The sequence below is a fragment of the Malaya genurostris genome, chromosome 1, assembly GCF_030247185.1.
Source record: "Malaya genurostris strain Urasoe2022 chromosome 1, Malgen_1.1, whole genome shotgun sequence".
Classification (NCBI taxonomy): Eukaryota; Metazoa; Arthropoda; class Insecta; order Diptera; family Culicidae; genus Malaya; species Malaya genurostris.
In genome coordinates this window covers 69958164-69979637 of record NC_080570.1, presented here as the reverse complement: position 1 = coordinate 69979637, position 21474 = coordinate 69958164, and the positions used below count along the sequence as shown (strand labels likewise).

General features: G+C 37.7%; 1 protein-coding gene across 2 annotated transcripts in view; it reads left to right on the top strand.

The window, feature by feature from the left end:
* The window catches only part of LOC131440377 (uncharacterized), a 465330-nt gene extending 444764 nt beyond the window's left edge, over positions 1 to 20566 (top strand). For both annotated transcript variants that reach the window (XM_058611634.1, XM_058611633.1), the window contains exon 7: positions 13477 to 20566. In XM_058611634.1, the coding sequence (XP_058467617.1) occupies positions 13477 to 13628 (152 nt within the window). In that variant the 3' untranslated portion in view covers positions 13629 to 20566. The remainder of the gene's footprint in view (positions 1 to 13476) is intronic.
* The last annotated feature ends 908 nt before the right edge of the window (positions 20567 to 21474 follow it).

The window sequence follows — 21474 nt, the reverse complement described above, 5'->3', positions numbered from 1 at the left end:
GGTTATTCAAAACTGTTTCAATTTATAGGTTATGCTAGTTGCTGATCAAATGAATCGATTTCAGTTCCTAGCTCCCGGTTCCATAAGTACCGAAAATAGTGAAAAGAGTCTCTTCATTTTCTCAGAAACAGCAGGGTCGATTTTCACAAACTTAGACTAAAATAAAAGAGTCAACGTTGAAAGTTACACTTATGTGCACGACCCAGCTAGCTCAGTTTTAAAAAATTATTTTCTCAGGGTCGGCATCCGACTTCGGGAGGACACGGTCACCAGGACACTTACCCGTTGGATTTTCTGGCTTGAAAAGAGATATCTTCAAGGGAACCTGGCTCTTTTTTCGTGAAGAAAAATCTAGTATCAGTTTAACAAAATTTATTAAATTATAATTCCTGAATTGTGGCGACGCTAATCGTCGTTCGGTGGGGCCCATTGATGATCGTCGTGTAAGGTGGGCGAGAGAGAGACAGAGTTGGAGACATACCTGCGGTACACGTGGTGTAACGGTGATCAGGAGCTATATTGACCGTAACATGGCGCTGAACGGCGGTTGAAACTACGTCGAATTTCGGTCGGAGGATGTAAGCCGTTTGACCGTCTAATCGAGTGTGGCCCTTCTTGGTCGGGAACAGTGGTGTAATCCGTAACTCGATGCACGCTCACCCGGTACGGCATTCGCTCACGATGCAGATTTTAGTCCGACAGGCTGGCGCTATATCGCAGTGCGCTGCTCCGGGAAACCAATTCTCCAATTAAACTGGCCAGAAAGGATGACGGAGGACCCCGTTTAACTCCAAATGTATAACACTGGACTCTGGCTGACTTCGTGTTCAACACGTTTCACTTTTTACTTTTCACTCCGTTCAAACTTTTAACTTTCCAATCCGTTCGCCTCGCCTATCTTTTAGCAACTGTCTCGTCTATCTCCTTTATCAATCTCCCTCCACCTTTCGTACACCTTCTCTCTCTCTCTCTCTCTCTCTAAATTCTAAGCCGGATACTGTGGTTCTGCGGTGACGAAAATCCTTTGGGGACTGATGAGGACTGCTGTTCAGGGTTGTAATTATTAACGGTTAAATTTTTAGTGCGGACTTTTTGCCGTCTTTTGCCGTTGCGGTTTTTCCAGTACATTTTGTTGAGTGTTTTTGTTAACGTTTGAAGAACTGCAAATCGGTTCTACAATGGCTTTGGCGGTTCCTGAAGGGAACTTGCCCAAAATCCCAACGCCTGGTCTGGACGTTCCGGGATGGGCACAAAAGGCCTCTTTTAATGTCGAACCGGCTCATTTCTACAGTACCCCGCAATTATGCAAACGTTAACAAGTTACAAGATAACGATATTTTTTCAAATTTGGTTTTATATGATTTATCGGGTTAAGTTTTTAGTGGTTAGTAAACTTATCCTATGTTAAATAACAATTTTACTAAAACAATTTATTAATTATATTTACAGTATTATAAGAGCCTTGAAATGAACAAAATCTATTAATAATTCTAAATATTTAAGAAAAGGAACGCTTAAAGAAATCGCTTTATTGTAGCCGAATTTGAATTTTTCGAATGTCGGGTAACAACGTCTATAACTGTCTATAATTGCGTTTGACTTTTGTTCGGATCTCACTTTCGGTTTCGGAATAACAGGGTGAGATGTATTTAAAATTTTAAACCGTCAAGAATCCTTTAGTAGTATTGATTAAAACATGAGTTATATGAGAAGGGGGTTATAAGGAGTGTATCGAAACGTAGTTAGCAACATTGATTACACCGAAACCTCCATTTACGAACTAAACGGGGGTTCGTAAAAAGAGGTAGTTCGTAAAAAAAGTTTACGTTATTCGGGATTTGGTTCGTAAAAAAAGTTTACGTTATTTGGAATTTACTTCGTAAAAAAAGTTTTGTGTGATTATTGTGGAAACCGCGCATCATATGTTTATTTTCGGGACGGATGTGAAGAGTAAGTGCAAGAAAATGATGTTTGGGTTCGTTTCAAAATCCAAGATGGCGGCTTCCGGTTTATTGAGATTGCCTAAAACCCCTAACAATATGGGTATCTTCGGAACGGAATTGATGAGTAGATGTCGGAAAAAGATGTTTGAAGTGGTTCTGCAATCCAAGATGGCGACTTCCGGTTTGTTGATATTCCTTGAAAACCCTTGCAATATGGATATTTTCGGAACGGAATTGATGAGTAGATGTCAGAAAACGATGTTTGAGGTAGTTTTGAAATTCAGGATGGCGACTTCCGGTTTGTTGATATTCCTTGAAAACCATACAATATGGATATTTTCGGAACGGGGTTAATGAGTAGATATCAGAAAACGATTTTTGAGGTAGTTTTGAAATTCAAGATGGCGACTTCCGGTTTGTTGATATTCCTTGAAAACCCTTGCAACATGGGTATTTTTGAAACGAGGTTAATGAGTAGATGTCGGAAAATGATGTTTGAAGTGGTTCTGAAATCCAAGATGGCGACTTCCGGTTTGTTGATATTCCTTGAAAACCCCTACATAATGGGTATTTTCAGAACGGGATTGATGAGTAGATGTCAGAAAACAATGTTAGAGGTGGTTGTTAGTTCCAAGATGGCAACTTCCGGTTTCTTGATATTCCTTGAAAACCCTTACAATATGGGTATTTTCGGAACGGGATTGATGATTAGTTGTCAGAACACGATGTTTGAGGTGGTTCTTGAATCCAAGATGGTAACTTCCGATTTGTTGATATTCCTTGAAACCCCTTACAATATGAGTACTTTCGGAAAGAGATTTAAAAGTAGACGTCGGAAAATTATATTTGAGGTGGTCTTGAAATACAAAACAGTGACTTCCGGTTGATTATTATCTTTTGAAAGTTTTTGCCATTTTCCTTTAACTCTTTATTCCTTTAAAACACTATACCGTTCCGAAAATACCCATATTGTATGGGTTTTCAAGGAATATCAACAAACCGGAAGTCGCCATCTTGAATTTCAAAACTACCTCAAACATTATTTTCCGACATCTACTCATCAATTCCGTTCCGAAAATATCCATATTGTATGGGTTTTCAAGGAATATCAACACACCGGAAGTCGCCATCTTGGATTTGAGAACCACTTCAAACATAATTTTCCGACATCTACTCATCAATTTCGTTCCGAAAATACCCATATTGCAAGGGTTTTCAAGGAATATCGATAAACCGGAAGTCGACATCTTGGATTTCAGAACCACCTCAAAAATCATTTTCCGACATCTACTCATTAACCCCGCTCCGAAAATACCCATATCGTAAGGGCTTTCGAGGAATATTAACAAACCGTAAGTCGCCATCTTTCATTTCAAAACTACCTCAAACATCGTTTTTTGACATCTACTCATCAATTCCGGTCCGAAAATATCCATATTGTATGGGTTTTCAAGGAATATCAACACACCGGAAGTCGCCATCTTGGATTTGAGAACCACTTCAAACATAATTTTCCGACATCTACTCATCAATTCCGTTCCGAAAATACCCATATTGCAAGGGTTTTCAAGGAATATCGATAAACCGGAAGTCGCCATATTGGATTTCAGAACCACCTCAAACATCATTTTCGGACATCTACTCATTAACCCCGTTCCGAAAATACCCATATCGTAAGGGTTTTCGAGGAATATTAACAAACCGGAAGTCGCCAGCTTTAATTTCAAAACTACCTCAAACATCGTTTTCTGACATCTACTCATCAATTCCGGTCCGAAAATATCCATATTGTATGGGTTTTCAAGGAATATCAACACACCGGAAGTCGCCATCTTGGATTTGAGAACCACTTCAAACATAATTTTCTGACATCTACTCATCAATTCCGTTCCGAAAATACCCATATTGCAAGGGTTTTCAAGGAATATCGATAAACCGGAAGTCGACATGTTGGATTTCAGAACCACCTCAAACATCATTTTCCGACATCTACTCATTAACCCCGCTCCGAAAATACCCATATCGTAAGGGCTTTCGAGGAATATTAACAAACCGGAAGTCGCCATCTTTCATTTCAAAACTACCTCAAACATCGTTTTTTGACATCTACTCATCAATTCCGGTCCGAAAATATCCATATTGTATGGGTTTTCAAGGAATATCAACACACCGGAAGTCGCCATCTTGGATTTGAGAACCACTTCAAACATAATTTTCCGACATCTACTCATCAATTCCGTTCCGAAAATACCCATATTGCAAGGGTTTTCAAGGAATATCGATAAACCGGAAGTCGCCATATTGGATTTCAGAACCACCTCAAACATCATTTTCGGACATCTACTCATTAACCCCGTTCCGAAAATACCCATATCGTAAGGGTTTTCGAGGAATATTAACAAACCGGAAGTCGCCATCTTGAATTTCAAAACTACCTCAAACATTATTTTCCGACATCTACTCATCAATTCCGTTCCGAAAATATCCATATTGTATGGGTTTTCAAGGAATATCAACACACCGGAAGTCGCCATCTTGGATTTGAGAACCACTTCAAACATAATTTTCCGACATCTACTCATCAATTTCGTTCCGAAAATACCCATATTGCAAGGGTTTTCAAGGAATATCGATAAACCGGAAGTCGACATCTTGGATTTCAGAACCACCTCAAAAATCATTTTCCGACATCTACTCATTAACCCCGCTCCGAAAATACCCATATCGTAAGGGCTTTCGAGGAATATTAACAAACCGGAAGTCGCCATCTTTCATTTCAAAACTACCTCAAACATCGTTTTTTGACATCTACTCATCAATTCCGGTCCGAAAATATCCATATTGTATGGGTTTTCAAGGAATATCAACACACCGGAAGTCGCCATCTTGGATTTGAGAACCACTTCAAACATAATTTTCCGACATCTACTCATCAATTCCGTTCCGAAAATACCCATATTGCAAGGGTTTTCAAGGAATATCGATAAACCGGAAGTCGCCATATTGGATTTCAGAACCACCTCAAACATCATTTTCGGACATCTACTCATTAACCCCGTTCCGAAAATACCCATATCGTAAGGGTTTTCGAGGAATATTAACAAACCGGAAGTCGCCAGTTTTAATTTCAAAACTACCTCAAACATCGTTTTCTGACATCTACTCATCAATTCCGGTCCGAAAATATCCATATTGTATGGGTTTTCAAGGAATATCAACACACCGGAAGTCGCCATCTTGGATTTGAGAACCACTTCAAACATAATTTTCCGACATCTACTCATCAATTTCGTTCCGAAAATACCCATATTGCAAGGGTTTTCAAGGAATATCGATAAACCGGAAGTCGACATCTTGGATTTCAGAACCACCTCAAAAATCATTTTCCGACATCTACTCATTAACCCCGCTCCGAAAATACCCATATCGTAAGGGCTTTCGAGGAATATTAACAAACCGGAAGTCGCCATCTTTCATTTCAAAACTACCTCAAACATCGTTTTTTGACATCTACTCATCAATTCCGGTCCGAAAATATCCATATTGTATGGGTTTTCAAGGAATATCAACACACCGGAAGTCGCCATCTTGGATTTGAGAACCACTTCAAACATAATTTTCCGACATCTACTCATCAATTCCGTTCCGAAAATACCCATATTGCAAGGGTTTTCAAGGAATATCGATAAACCGGAAGTCGCCATATTGGATTTCAGAACCACCTCAAACATCATTTTCGGACATCTACTCATTAACCCCGTTCCGAAAATACCCATATCGTAAGGGTTTTCGAGGAATATTAACAAACCGAAAGTCGCCATCTTTCATTTCAAAACTACCTCAAACATCGTTTTCTGACATCTACTCATCAATTCCGTTCCGAAAATATCCATATTGTATGGGTTTTCAAGGAATATCAACACACCGGAAGTCGCCATCTTGGATTTGAGAACCACTTCAAACATAATTTTCCGACATCTACTCATCAATTCCGTTCCGAAAATACCTATATTGTTTGGGTTTTCAAGGATCAATCAACCGGAAGTCGCCATCTTGGATTTCCAAAATACCTCAAACATCATTTTCCGGAATCTGCTCTTTGTACCCGTTTCAAAAATACCTTTTTTGTAGTAGTTTCCATGGAGTCGGAAATCGCTTTCGATGAATGACAAAACCTCTTTTTACGAAGTAGGTTCGTAAAAAAAGTTTACGTTATTTGGGATTTGGTTCGTAAAAAAAGTTTACGTTATTTGGGATTTGGTTCGTAAAAAGAGGTACGTAAAAAGAGGTTACGTATAAAAAGTGTTCGTAAACGGAGGTTTGGGTGTATTGAATGAAAAAGCGAAAAAAAATTAGAGGGTTGTATTCAAGACACGACCGAGCACAATAACATTAAAAATGGAACGTTTCTAGGGTCTTCAATTAATACAAAAATAAAGATGATAATGATGATGATTCACTAAAGTAATAACTTATTCAATTCACTAATTACAAACTTGCTCTAGTTTAAGCGCTTAGATTGTTAGCAAATGATAAATTAGATTCTTTCTTGATAATTGATTCTATTCAATTTTGATCCATTTCCACAAATTTTTACATTGTTAAGTTTTGAATAACGTCCTTTAAGTAGAAGTCAATTGTGATGAATTCAAAGTTACTTGAAAGCTCAATTTTAGATACAAACAACCTAAAGGTTTAAACCTGAACAAATGAATCTATTATATTGTATGATAAAATTTTTCGAGAAACGTACAAACTTATTAATTTTATAAATACCTAATCGATCCAAGAGAAGATTTTATTTATTTTAAGAAAAAATGTTGTACCAGTAAACTCAGTAATAGTGTAATTTTATTAATCCTTCTTCAAAATCGTCGATAATCTTCGGAAAGTGTCGGTAAATAATATGGCAACAATACGAGGAAGAAAACATGTGAAACAGTCCTCATAAAATATTTAGTTACTTACATTGATTTACGCTTTGGCATATTAGGAATATACGGAATGGATACGCAACAAAATTCCGAAATTTTGTTCATATTGTAACTTGATGTTATTAACACATGAATGAACATTGTCATAGTTACAACGCGTGTAGCCATCAGACGCTTATTGTTTTGAAGCAAATAATAATTGAACTTAAACTGGCGGTTAACCAAATTCTACGAGGGTTCCTATTCAAACGATACATGTAAAATCGCAGGTAAACTTACCTTGAGTTTATCTTTGATACTATATGATATTGCATCTAATTGTACTGTATATGTGAGCCTGTGGAACTCATTTATACTACTAAACCGATGAGACCGCTTTTAAATAAGTTTCATAATTTAATTTTGAATCTTTTGAAGCGTTCAATTCCTGGTGGGACAACAACTTGTTCAGTCACATTGTCACGTTTTGTTCGTATGGGAATTGAGATTTAAGTATGCAAACCGATCCGTTGGCCAATTAAAACATTTTTAAGTTTACAATATTGAAGCTTTGGAATAATTTGAATTAGGAAAATCCATTAACAAATCATCGAGGAACAAGCGCTGCAAATTAGATCCGAAAAATCAATCGCCGATCATTCTAAATTGGCCTGATAGTTACCAGAGACCCAAAATAAAATACTCAATTCAAACCACTTTTTCAATGGGATGCAATTGAAATATTCAAATGTCATTATCTCATAATAGGCATTTTTAATGGTAAAATCGACCAAAAATTTGCTAAATACATGGGATATTTCGAAAGAATCGGTAAACACGCTGATTCGGTTCTTCAATATCTAGATGATATATAAGGTACTCAAGCGAACACGGTGTTGCGCAGACAACAGGAAATTTCACCAATCCATAATGCAAAAGCGACAATCCAGCAAGTGAACGCATATACAATCCAGTCATCAGCTCACTGGACAAGCTACTTGTTTCATTCACAGTCAAACATCAACTAGGCAAAGAAATATTGTGCAGCCTATATTTATAGATTTCTCTTCAAACTACGCAGAACGATGCGGTGTTTTTTATGCATGACGCAAAGCCTCCTATGCCGAACAAGAAGTTGACGTCATTTTGTACAACAGGGATTGGTGGATGAAAACATAGGTCGATTCCAACCATTTTTTTAATAGTATGCTATTGAAATACTGAAACGACGTCGTCATACATATTTAAGTTAAAAGTTTCCGAATCGATTGGTTGTTAAATTATAACAATCCATCAACAAATGACCGAGTTATTGACGTTCAAAATTATGACACAAAAAGGTTACGCGACTATTTTTGAAACTTTTAATTGACACCCGGCCCCATATAGTGAAGAGTAAGGCATTTTTAATGCCAAAAACATATTTTGACATCAGTTTTCGATATATTGTAGAAAAATTACATTTTTATGCATTTCACTGATTATATTGAAGAAAATCCTAGTTTCTGTGAAACGCTCGCACTTTGGACTTGACATTCTTCATTAAATTCTGCACAGTTACTTTTGTGACTTTCCTGGTGACAGCTGTCCAGTTTTTTTTTAACTCCTGCATGTTTTGAGACACTGTACCTTCCTTCCGAAAGTGTCGCTTGACAATTGCCCAATACCTTTCAATTGGCCGAAGATCCGGGCAGTTCGGTGGGTTGATGTCCTTTTCCACGAAGTGTACATTATTTTTTGACAACCACTGTAGAACGGAGTTGGCGTAGTGGGCTGAAGCCAAATGCGGCCTGAAGAGAGAAGGAGCCGATCATCCGTCGATCAGGATGCATCCGTCTTTATTCTGAAAAATCCGGTTATACAGTTTTCGCGCTCTTCATTTGGCCTGAACTTGCTGTACCAGGGACTTTTTCGGAACCTTCTGTTTCTTTTACGTTTTCAGGGAGCTCCGAACTTTGATCTGTTGAATCATCCCGATGCTGGTGTTGAACTGCTTGGCCAAATCCCGCGTCGACGCCGATGGGTTTTTCCTGATGTACTCAACCACTTTTAATTCCCGGCCGGGCTGGCTGGGACCCGTTTTCCTACCGGATCGGGGCAAATCCTTCATGGAAAGGGTCTTACCGAACTTCTCGATAATATTTTTGACACTGGTGTGATGCACTTTCAGCCGTTTTGCAATTTCGTTGTACGTGACACCACTTTCTGAGCACCAAGTGTGCAGAATTTTCTTTCGCGTTCCGCACCAATTCGACTCATCATTGAAACGATAAACCGTACCGAAAACAAACGATTGCGCAGCTGTTATTGACATATAAACAAACATGTCACCGCAAAACACGCTGCAAAAAATCAAGCCATTTCAGAGTAATAACTGTTTGAATGTTGCTAACTACTTATCGATACATGTTCTACAATTGTTTTAGAATTGTTCTTTATGTCATATATGTTTGGAAAGATGTTAAAACATATTAAAATTGTTATCACTGTTAAGTTTCACAATGCTACCGAAAAATTCATTGTAGAACAACTTTGAGTACATCTAAAACAACTGTGCAGCAAATCACCAACTTGTCCATGTTGCTCTAGTAGTTATATAAGTTTTGCGCATATTTTCACGTTGTCATGTTAAAAGGATGTAATTATAACAATTGTGCAACTATTCAAAACTGTTATTAATGGCTGGCATAATTTTATCGGACACAATATGTGCCGGAATGGCTATTAATCTCTTATGGAAGTTAAATATGTGAGCAAAATGGTACTATCCGCAAAGTGCTGTAAAGATTATTTTTCAGCTGAGTCTGCATAGTTTTGGCCACCTCATAAATTTTTGGGTCAGTGTATGCAGTTTTCTTCATCTTAGGAAAACAAAATGACAATAGATTCAAAACTTGCAATTTAAAAAAAAATTAACAGGACGCATCTGTTTGAAATTAACTCAAAACTTACAGACATGAGAACAGTGTCATAAAAGTTATCAGAAATACGCAATGAAAACAAATCTCAATCAGTAGACTTGTATGTGTTTTGCATCTTGCTGAAATAATGAGCATACCATACATCCCTTTTTAAAATATTGAACGAAAAGTTAAGTTCATTAAAGCCTTTTTCGTAAGTATGTATATTACCACTTAAACAACTTATTTGTGCTACTCCAGCATACGGGTTTACACAAAATATTACCTACAGTGTGTATCACAAAAAAGGGCGAGAAAAGATGAATGAATATACTGCATTGTAGTTTAATTTAACTAGTTTGATAATTTATAAAACATTTCTTATTGCGAAAGTCTTTCTTTTGACATATTCATGTATCTTGTTATTTAAATAGTATAAAACATTGCGTTGTATTCACCCATTTTCATGTTACGATCAATGCTATATTGGAAAACAAATTAATTTTTTTTATATTTACTAGGTTAAAATTTGTAAGAATGTGTGAAAATTACATTATGCATATTTTAAATTTTTAAATCACTTGAAAATAGACTAATACAAATTGTCAAGTGTAATGTACACCCAAACCTCCGTTTATGTAAACTTTTTTTACGTTACCTCTTTTTACGTAACTCTTTTTACGAACAAAATCCCAAATAACGTTATCTTTTTTTACGAACAAAATCCCAAATAACGTAAACTTTTTTTACGAACCTACTTCTAAAAAGAGGTTTTTGCAAACAATGAAAATCATGGATAGAAATTACTACAATATGGGTATTTTCGGAACGGGTTTGATGAGTAGATGTCAGAAAACGATGTTTGAGGTGGTTCTGAATTCCAAGATGGCATAGCATAGTTTCAACAATCTTGATAATCTGAAACTGATTTGTCTGGTATTTTAATCTGTTTCTACTTAATCCGGCTATAATTAATATCTCCTGCAGATATTAGGCTACTGCTTAAAAAATGTAAGCTCTTACTAATGAAAACCGTTCCGAAAATATGCATATTGTGAAGGTTCGAACCAATTCGAATATCGACACAAATCGTAAGGGTTATCAAGGAATAACCGGAAGCCGCAATTTTAGATTTCAGAACGACCTCAAACATCGTCTTCCTACATCCACTCATCAAACCCGTTTCGAAAATACTCATATTGTAAGGGTTTTCACGGAATATCAATAAACCGGAAGTCGCCATCTTGGAATTCAGAACCACCTCAAACAACGTTTCCTGACATGTATTCATCAAACCCGTTCCAAAAATAACCATAAGTAAATGTTTTTAAGGAATATCAACAAACCGGAAGTCGCCATCTTTAAATTCACAACCATCTCAAACATCGTGTTTCGACATCTACTCATCAAACCCGTTCCAAAAATACCCATATTGTAAAGGTTTTCAAGGAAAACCGGAAGTCGCCACCTTGGAATTCAGAGCCACTTTAAACATCGTTTTCTGAAATGTATTTATCAAACCCGTTCCGAAAATACCCATATTCTGATGGTTTGTCACGAATATCGATGAACCGGAAGTCGCCATCTTGGAAATTGATGCAACCTGGAACATCCCTTTCCTGCAAAAACTAATAATTTTAGTTCCATAGTTACCCATTATTTTATACATATCCAATAATATACATGCAAAGGGAAAACTTTTTTTACGTTGAAAATTCCAAATAACCTAAACTTTTATTATGTCACAATTCGATTTACGAAGTCCCGATTTTTACGTAAATGGAGGTTTGGGTGTACCACACGACTCAGTTCATCGAGCTGCGCATTGTCTGTGTCAAATAACCTCGGTAGATTTTTTCGGAGATGGTTGAATCGATTTTGGCAATCTTAGGTTCAAATCAAAGGTCTTGTGGTTCCACACGGAACTCCTGAATTTCACTCGGATCCAACTTCCGGTTCCGGAATTGTAGAGTAAAGGGTGTTAAGAATGGGATACTGTTACTTAAATGTCCGAAAAAATTTTCTAAACTTGCATCAAAACTACTTCAATTGGTAGACATTATCAGTAGATAGACAACCAAATTGATTTCGGTTATCCTGGTTCCCATTTTTCGATTTATTTTCATATTTTCCCAAATGAATCTCACTCACTTTTCCTAGAGATGATTTGAAATACCTTGTTAAAATCGCATAAAATCTTTTAAATTTGAATAAAAACTTTGTAAGAGTTTGTACGTCATGTTAGTTGAATTTTAATGAGCAGTACTTAGACTGAAATCTTGTCAAGGGTTACAAAATGTAGCCAAGCCAACAAAAGTTCGGAGTCCTTCTGTCTGTAGCTATACCACGAAATCATTTGGTTTAATCTTGTTTCTGCTACCTCCAAAATCGAACAAACCACGTAAATTGTCACTATTAACCTGGCAAAGTGAACAAATTAGTATGACTATCCCGGATAGTCTACCCAGAATAAAAACTCCGTTATCACGAATCCACAAGAAATGTGGAAATCTTGTAATTGGGCCATTCCATTACTCATAGAAATCGATCATAATTTCTCCTGATTATTTTACCGTTCGGTGCCGTATTTAGTGCTGCAACTATTTCGTAACTCTAATCTCCAACAAAAGAAGCAAAAAAGAATCGTCATGCGGCTCAGCAATTTGAAGCAGCTCAACAATCCAGACAAAGAAGACCGGCAATATAAGCTCGCTCGAGAGAAAAAAAAACCTACTAACATACTAACGAAGCAGATTGCATTCATCAGATCTGACAAAGAACAGCTTTCATCGGTCGGAAAACATCGCCTCCTCTGCTTCGCCAATTTGAGAAACCAGAAAAGGTCAGGAAAAGGCACATTTTCCGCTCGTTCACCAGTAGCAGAAGCACGACAAAGCCTTGTTTAAAAAGATGCCCGACTTTTAATCAACCAAACAACATTTAACAATCTGATTAAGATGATTTTCAATATCGGTCTCGAGTCCCTCACAATCAAAAACTGCTCATCAATTGACCAAATGAGGAGAAGGGAAAATCTAAGCGAAAATCGTTTTTCTTCTCCAGCTCGGGATGAATCTAAAATTGAGGGAACTACAACAAAAAATAACAAGAGCGGAAGCATTCAACCAAGACATTGCCCAGTCTATCGGAAGCGGTGTCTTCCAGTGAAAATGAGTAAGTAAAAAAAAGGATCTAATCCAGCAGCGACGGATGACCCATTGGAATAAAACGGCACACGGGACACATCATGGGGAATGCGAAAAATGTTCAAACAAAGGCATGTTCGACTTCAAAAAGGTTTAATTGATTAATCAATCAAACGAATGCTTTGCGGAACAAACAGATATAGGCTTTACAGGCCTATTGAGTGAGGCAAGCCTAAATTGAGACAAATAAGCGGCGGGTCGTCGTTCTGACTGACTGAGACTGATTCCGAATTGGAAAACAATTTTTCTCCTCTGATTGTCGGGAACAATGCAATTTAAGTTTGACATGACATGCCCAGCGAACTACATGAAAAAACGGACTATATTTTCTCTTCGGAGGTTTTTTTTCATCGTGGAAAGGGATTTCCGATTTTTATAAAAGATTTGTTTTGCAATTGAAGTATTTTTGTCTTAGATCATCATTTAGCTTATCAATTTGAATTTGTCTCATCAAGTTCCTGACGTCGTTTACATAAAATATTCTAACATGAATCCTGCCTTTATCTATTTTCAGTTACTCTGACTGGATCGAGCACTCGCAACTGCCATCTATCGTTTATGGTCCTGTTGATTTGCATGCTGATAACGGTCATGTCTGCAGGGATGCTTCCCCAGCATCGATTAACGGTGATCCGGTTTCCTGCTAGGCCGCTCGGACGAAGATAGTCTGCTTAAGCACATTCTACCGAAAAATAGCCGTAGTGATACGATAATTGAAAAATGCTTACCAATGTCTCCCCACCCCTTCCTTTTTGAAATACTTGTAGACAAGCCACATCAAAAACATATTGCCAACCCGGAAGGATGTTGTAAAACACGGTAGTACCGCCAAACCTGGTCATAACATGATGGGGCTTCGCTCCGAGTGATCAATATAATTTGCTCTAACTGCATCATTCACTTCAAACGCAAAGGACAAAGTTCTCTTTGTGAGTGAGAATACTCTCGAAGGAACATGAAGGGTCAGTGTAATGGTATTTTTTATATATTAGAACATATGTATTTAGTAAAAGAACACACACGCGATAGTTACGGGAGGAGGCACCAGCAAATTGAAAGTAGAATATGTTGAATTAGATTTAATTCTCGTATGTTGAACTTTTTTCACACCGATCACCATTCACCGCTGTGGAACGGGACGCGGAGCGCGGAATCCGAAGAGTAGTTGTAGCGATTTTAGTACATACATTTAATTGAGTCAGCAAGTGAACGGACAAAAAACCCGCTCCGGAGTACAGCGACTGCTGCTTGGCAGGACATGATACAATTTAATTTTAATTCAACGACAGTGAAGAAATGTGTGATAGACAGGGTGACAAGCGTGTGTGCAAATAGTAGTCTAGTGCCAGGAGTCATCTACCAGTGCTACAGAAAATGGTTCGAATAAAAGTGTGAATGAGCGACTGTAACGAAGCGAAAGGGGCCGCCTGATGTTGAATATAAGCGATCCGAAGGTAGAGAATATATAGCAAATGAATATATATTATTGCTGCTACTAAGTAAACGTTAATCTAAATGTTGAATAATCAGAATAATACTGTCATTTCCCCCTCCCACTGCTATGGAGAGCACGACAAAAGCGCCGGAATTCACACTGTCAATTCCATCAATTCAGACATAAATTCGTAAAACGGTCAGTGAGATAAATTCGGGTAACAGTGAATGCAATGAAAGCAAAACATAACTGCCTAGAGGTAGGCAACGTACGTGCGCTCATTACAATACTTATGTCACGTTATTTCAATACCTAGAGATTATTTACATTTCCGTAACTAATTTTTGAATTCAACTAACTTTAATCTTTCATGAATCAATGTAACAGTGAAACAATTGTGAAAATCTTTAGAAAGAACGTTACTTATGATTATTCCAAAAATCATTTATTTTTTAAAGTGATATCGACTTATTTCGCTACGAAACGCACATCTATGAACAAATACATAATTCACGATAATGAAGAAGATGCATCTAATCCAAAATTAATAACACTACAGTTTTGTCAACACGGGTTTAGTGCGTATTTTTGCATTGTTTTCCTAAGAATTTGACAATTAGTTGATTCAGAATTCGTTACGATAATTTTGTTCAAAAACACATTTCATTCTTGCTTTAGAATTAGTATTATGTTAATCTCGGAAATGTGGAAGCAACGGGTAGCCTCGGTATGGAAGCTTTCTTATGTCGTTTTCGCTTGAGAAAACTGAAACCCAGGGTAGTTTCATCAAACAAGTACTTTTCATAAAACTGTGTTGGTTTCGCACTTGTAGCAACATGGAATTTGAGCAAACCTGATATAAAAACCAGGTTTGAAACTGACTCGATTTTCAGTTCAACAACATTGAAACTAGGTTCGAAACTAGCTTCAAATAAACGGTTTGACAGCAGTTAGGGCGGAAACTGGTTTAGGTTTAGCATCAAGCGAAAACGACATTAGAGTCACTGCATTCGGCTGCAAAGTCATGTTTCTTTTCGCAAAATTCGAGTTCCAGATGGCGGATTAGACGGGGAACTGAAAGTTAACAAAAAATAAATAGATGCACACGAAAAGACCTGTTATTCATGATTCAATAAGTTTAAAAAGACCATTAATGGTTACTTCACAATACTTTTATTACAACTACAAAACTACATCATTTTATGGTCATATTCCTCAGTTGCAACGCAATCTCGAACCTTCCTTTTGATTAAGCTAGTGGAAATGGAAAATTCTTGATTGCCCCGCCGCTTCGTCAAAGTCGCTACTTTGAAATTGCCCAGTATTATTCGATTGATCGAAATTCCGGGTAATTCGGGGGACTCGTTAGCTTGGGGACAAAGTCGATCTTGTTGGCAGCAGTATGCTTACGAATGAACGGCAGAACATTTTTCTGGCGTTTTTCGATGTAAACTATGTAACCGTCGAGGATCCGACGAATGGTTCCATTTTAGGACCACAATTCCAAACCGCTTCTCAAAGTATGGCCTTTTTCACGAACTCATCGGCAAATACGAACTGAAATATTCCTGGGACATTTTAACGTCTAGTCGCGATGTAAAACTTTTGACTAAGAAACTGCTGGAACTTGAGTTTGACGCTCTTTTTTAACATCGAACAAAATGCAGCTATTGTGTGTCGTCAAAAAAAATAGTCGTATAAGAGCCTTACACGCTTTTTGGTCACGAGATCCACTTTATGTGGCAGTTCTTATGTTCATTAGGCTTTAAGGACTTGCATACGCTCTGAGCAAGGATGTTCCTCACTCTTCGAAAGTTGGTGTTGTACATTCTGGCCACATCTCGCATCGATGGACCGGGGTTGGCTTCAACGTGTATCAAAGCCTTGCTGCGCTGTTGACGATCTTTGGTTCCAGGGTTTTCGTAAATCTGCCGATACCTTCCCACAATCAGGCTATCCTCGTAGGTTTTAGGCACTCGAAAAATGGTTGTACCTTCTCTCAAGTTTCACTTGATGTTATCACAATGAACTACTTTAATAAATCTTCCACCAGTTGTTCTCTATAGAAGTGAAAACTAACCATAGTCAAAGATATTCGATTTCCAACGATTCCCAACCCTGCTAGCGGCACGTGATCCAATTCCGGAAGTACCAGAAGTGATGGACCTCACATCGATTTTCTAGAGATGATTCAACTTATTTTTACTCACTTAGTTTTGAATAAAAGGTTGATGATTTTACTAGCTGCTTTTGAATTTCCGGATCCGAATCCGACCTTCAGTTCCAGAATTACACTGTCAAAAAATTCAATTTGTCGCATAATTGAAGTGGCGGAAGAGTACGAAATTTTCAAAACTGGACTTAAAACTATTTCCCCGATTTTCGGTGTCAGAAACACAGAACGGAAACTATTTCGATTTCTCCTACATAACGAATCCGGCTTTTTAGCAACTTAGTTACGAATCGAAGGTATCCTAATTCAAACGCATCCTAAAAAAACTTTTAAAAAATTTGAATTTTAATCGTACCCGTGTGGTCGGTTGAATGCGTAGGGGGCTGATCTTACAAGTCAGTTGTCGTATGTTCGAGCACCGTCCAGGAAGAGTTCTTTGTGTTAGTGGGATCCTAGATCTAGCTTTATGCACGCTTGGATTCGGTTGCAAAATCAGTTTGAAATGTGGATCGAATTCCACATATAAGACTCTGACCTCGGGAAATTGCTAGATCCCTGAGGGGAATCAGCCAAAACCCCGAATCCTGGTATGGGAGTCTTAGAGTGGGCACTCACGGCCTCTTTTATTCACCGAGTCCCAGGGCGTTAAAGTGCGGGGGAGATTTCGGATGTGTGGAAGTCCTAATCGTGAAATAAAAGAATAAATACCTTTTTTTCCTAACCTATATTGAATACGATTGGGGCTGGATCTCTCACGATGGTGGCGTCCGAGGTGACAGCGAGGGTATCTTAACGGTGCTGCTAGGTTCTGATTATTTCACGGGTATCGGTCGATCTTCGAGTGATCTTCGGTACTTTCAGAGACTGATGCGGTCAATCTAGAGTCAATCCGGAACTATGCGCTGAGACGTCCTGGGATAGAGCACGTGCTATAATTCAGCCACAGGTGGGTACCTGCCAACCTAACCCTTTTGATGTTACGGTGAGGATGCTCGCACAGGCTCCCAATTTAAGTAAAAATAACGCTGTTGGGACCGGCGACTCCACCATCGACTCTACAGAAACTTGGAAAAACTCCCAAAACTTTTGGTAGGACTTTTGTAACTACCTCCGTGCTCTACGATGGATCTCGTTCAACTCCTCTTGCAATACCTTCTTTCTTCCAACCAACCCGTCCAATAAGTCCACTCTCGACCTCTCTTTCTCTCGCTCAGTTCTTCCGCCACATTTCAGTTCATTGGAGGGCCTTCCAATCGCCACCCACCATCGTGACTCCAACGCAGCCTAATTTTTCGAACTCCACTGTTTGAATCGACCGTTGGCTAAACACTAACTGAACACAGATTTTCCTACACAATCCACACATAATTTTTATTTTGTTACTACGAATCGGTAACACACAAAAGGAATCTATTACAAAAAATTTACTTTTGTAATTTCAACAACTGCAATTAAATTTTATCCTGATCCGATATCCGAGTCCGGAGTTAAAGGGTTATCAGCAAAAAAAGCTACTAACCATCCTATGAGTGTCGGCAAATAAAAGAGACAAGCCCCAGATCAATTCCATGGCAAGGCACAAATCTCCACAAGGCACAAATATACAGGGGAACGTATCACTTGAATAAATTTATTCTGATTCCTGATAGAACCGAGAAACAGGTTTTGAGAATGGGGTTTTGGGTCGATACACTTATTCTGTTGATTTTGGATCTTTTTGTTCTTATCCCATAAGTAATTTTCTGGAAGGTTTGTAAAATATTGAATTGTTTATAAGTTTATTTCGTCTTGGTCTTTGGTTTTCCACCGAGGGGGTCTGCAGAACAATTTTTGCTAAGTGTTTTATCGATGAGTCATCTTTTTAGTCAAATCATGCCAATGAGATAGACGGGAAAGTATACGCGATTTTGAATAATTAATTCTAACCCCGCTTTCGATGGTCTTGTATGCTAATGTATTGTCTTGCAAAAACGAAATTTTGTTTCGTATCGCGTGAATTGCTACCAAATCAGCACCAGCGTGGCCAAACAAGCATCCGAAGAGTGCTCGCATTTGTGTTATTGTTTCGGATGTGGTGTGTGTTTGTGTGCGCTCAGTCACAATTATTGTGGCATTTCATAACTAGTGAACCTTCAATTTTCAGAAGGTCAACACAATTTCATGTGTGACAGCATCCATCACGACGAAACCCTGCTAACTAAAGTTTCACTTTGCTTCAGTCTCCTTCGCCGTTCTTCTTCCGTTGGTTCCTCTGAAAAATAACCATGTTCTATGGAACAACGAAAAAAGTATTTTCCTTACTCATCATAATGTCAAACACGTAAACAAAAACAGAAAACTGTATCGCCCTGTCATGAGCCTGAATTATAAGATCTTTGGCGATGATATAAAGAAAACATTCCTCTTAGAGCGGCCTGAATGAGTCCATGCCTGAAAAATTTCAAAGATACTGTTTTAAAATCATACCAAAGTACCTAGTTTTATTCAACGATTCGAATATTTCACCATAAACTCCCTGAATATTTTCTGCTTTTGGAAATTTCTCAATTTATTTAAATATTGTGCGAGTTGAGCAAAAATCATTGATTTTGCAGTTTAATTTGAAGTTTGTTTAAGTTTTTGAAAGTGCAGTATTCTTTTTCTATCGTTGTTCATCGTATTGTCAACGATTTTTTCGCATACACTACAGATATGAGAAAAATAGCGGCTATCTCATAACTGTTGTTCCCGGAAATCGAGTAATAACCGCTTAACCTTCGCACCAAAAAAAAAAAAAAAAACTCGTGCTGAATATCCAAAACGTGTCAATCTCTATGATCGAAAAGGAAATGAGGCTTCACAACCCACTCCGGTTACGAGCGCGGAGGTTGCATCGAAAACTATCCATCAGCAGTCGAACCGTTCGACGGGAGAATTCAATTATTTCCGAAACATGCAGGACCAAAATCAAATTAATGCAGCCCGGTCGTTAGAAAGCAACAAAATGAAAGAAGATCAAGCACCCAATTTAAAATTGACTGATTTTTTTTCATCACATCAAACGATTCGTGCCAGTGCATGTGAGCGAGCTGATTGAATTCAATTAAATGGGTCGGATTGCTGACACCTCTCGAAACAGGAGAACGTTGCTTCTATGTTTGTATTATTTGTGTTTGTTTTACTTGTGATAGCAGATGTATGCAATTCGTTTTTTGTAGACATTCTGTTTCCGCTTGAGGATCAGTGTAGGATCCCGTTTTTGGGAAAATGAAAGGAAATAATTTTTTTACTAAACAATTTTTGATGCACAAAATCAGAAACTACTAGAGATAAAAACGCCCGAAAGGAAACTTCATAGCACTGCGCAACATTGTTGAGCAATAAAGTAGCGCAACAAACCGTGTACCATTTGCTTCATGATACATTCTGAATCGTTCGCCTTCTTTTCAAATTTTGTAAATAGTCTGATTTTTGTAGTGAATGGAAGTAAAACCAAAAAGTAGAGTAAAGGTTGGTCGTTTGTAACCAAAATTTAGTCCAATAACGAGAAGGCAAGACACGATTAACTACACAGATTAAAAATTTGTTGATATATGTAATTGACACAGAATGTCAAGCACATCCCGTTATTTACCAATCAAATCAACATGTAAGATTGGTGATACTCTTATTCCACTAAATTATGAAAACAATGAATCCAGAAAAGGAGTTGTGCTTTTGTAAATTATTACACAGAAAAAAGAGACACGTTAGAATTAAGTAAATCTTACATAGTTAGAGTAAGGAAAAAATAGGCACGTAAGTGAAAGTGAAACGGTACTCTCTTGGGAGTTACAGCGGAAAATGTTTGTTTAAAATGACAAATAAAAGTCCCGATAAAACGATGAATACAGTTTCAAAATGATACGAATTTCGATAATGGAAGAGAAAAATAAATGCAAGAAATCAAATGAAAATGGCATGTAATAAAATTCGGTAATGAAGTGAAGTAAATAAAACAATATATTTATGAAAATATGCGTTTGGTTATAGTTTATTCATTTAGAGTTCAGTTCCACTATTCATAGACTAATTAGTAAAACTGTTCGAATTCATGTTCGGTCTCGACAAGCAGAAAGATGGAGATATAGGATTAGATCAGGTCAGATACTCGAATTGTTTGATTGAGGTCAGATACCCGAACGCAATGATTATGCGACTCAAATTTCTACGAAGAGTACTCGATAAGTTCAGAGATCGTAAACTGTTCTTAGTAGATGCTTTATGAAAATCAAAACACTTTCGCAAGTAACCTAACCTTTTTATGAAACATATTTTCCACTCCGAAGAAAATATCTTCAAAACATATGTTTAAAATCAATCGTTTTTCCAGGCATTGAAATATTCTGGCCTCGACATTTATTGTTGACGTCTGGGAATAAGAAGAAGTCATTGAGAGCAAAATCAAGGCTACAAGATGGATGACCCATCAACTCGAAGTTTTGACCCATTTGTTTGGCGCGATATTACGATAATGGAGAAAGATTCTTCATTGGCAGTTCGTTTTCCTTATTTCTTCCTGAATCTTCGGTCATGAGAGTTGATGGTTCCACGTAGGTCTACTGGAACGGTGACGGTAAGTTTGATTCTTCAGAAGAAAAATTACGGGCTTGTGTGCAAGACACGACCGATCGCTATGACGTTAAAATGCATAAACAATCTCTTGACTGACCTGATTCTAATCCGACATGCCAGGACTGCAGATTTGTCTTCAAATCAGTAGATAGCCTTTTTTGGTTGAAGAATTTTGAAAAACATGATCACAGTGAAGTTGAGTCCGCAGACTTTTTTCGAGTTTACAGACTTTTTCAACCCTGCTTAAAAATATTTGAAACTTTAACCTGATATCTCCGATTCCAATTCTGTTGGAGCGATTTTCTTACACA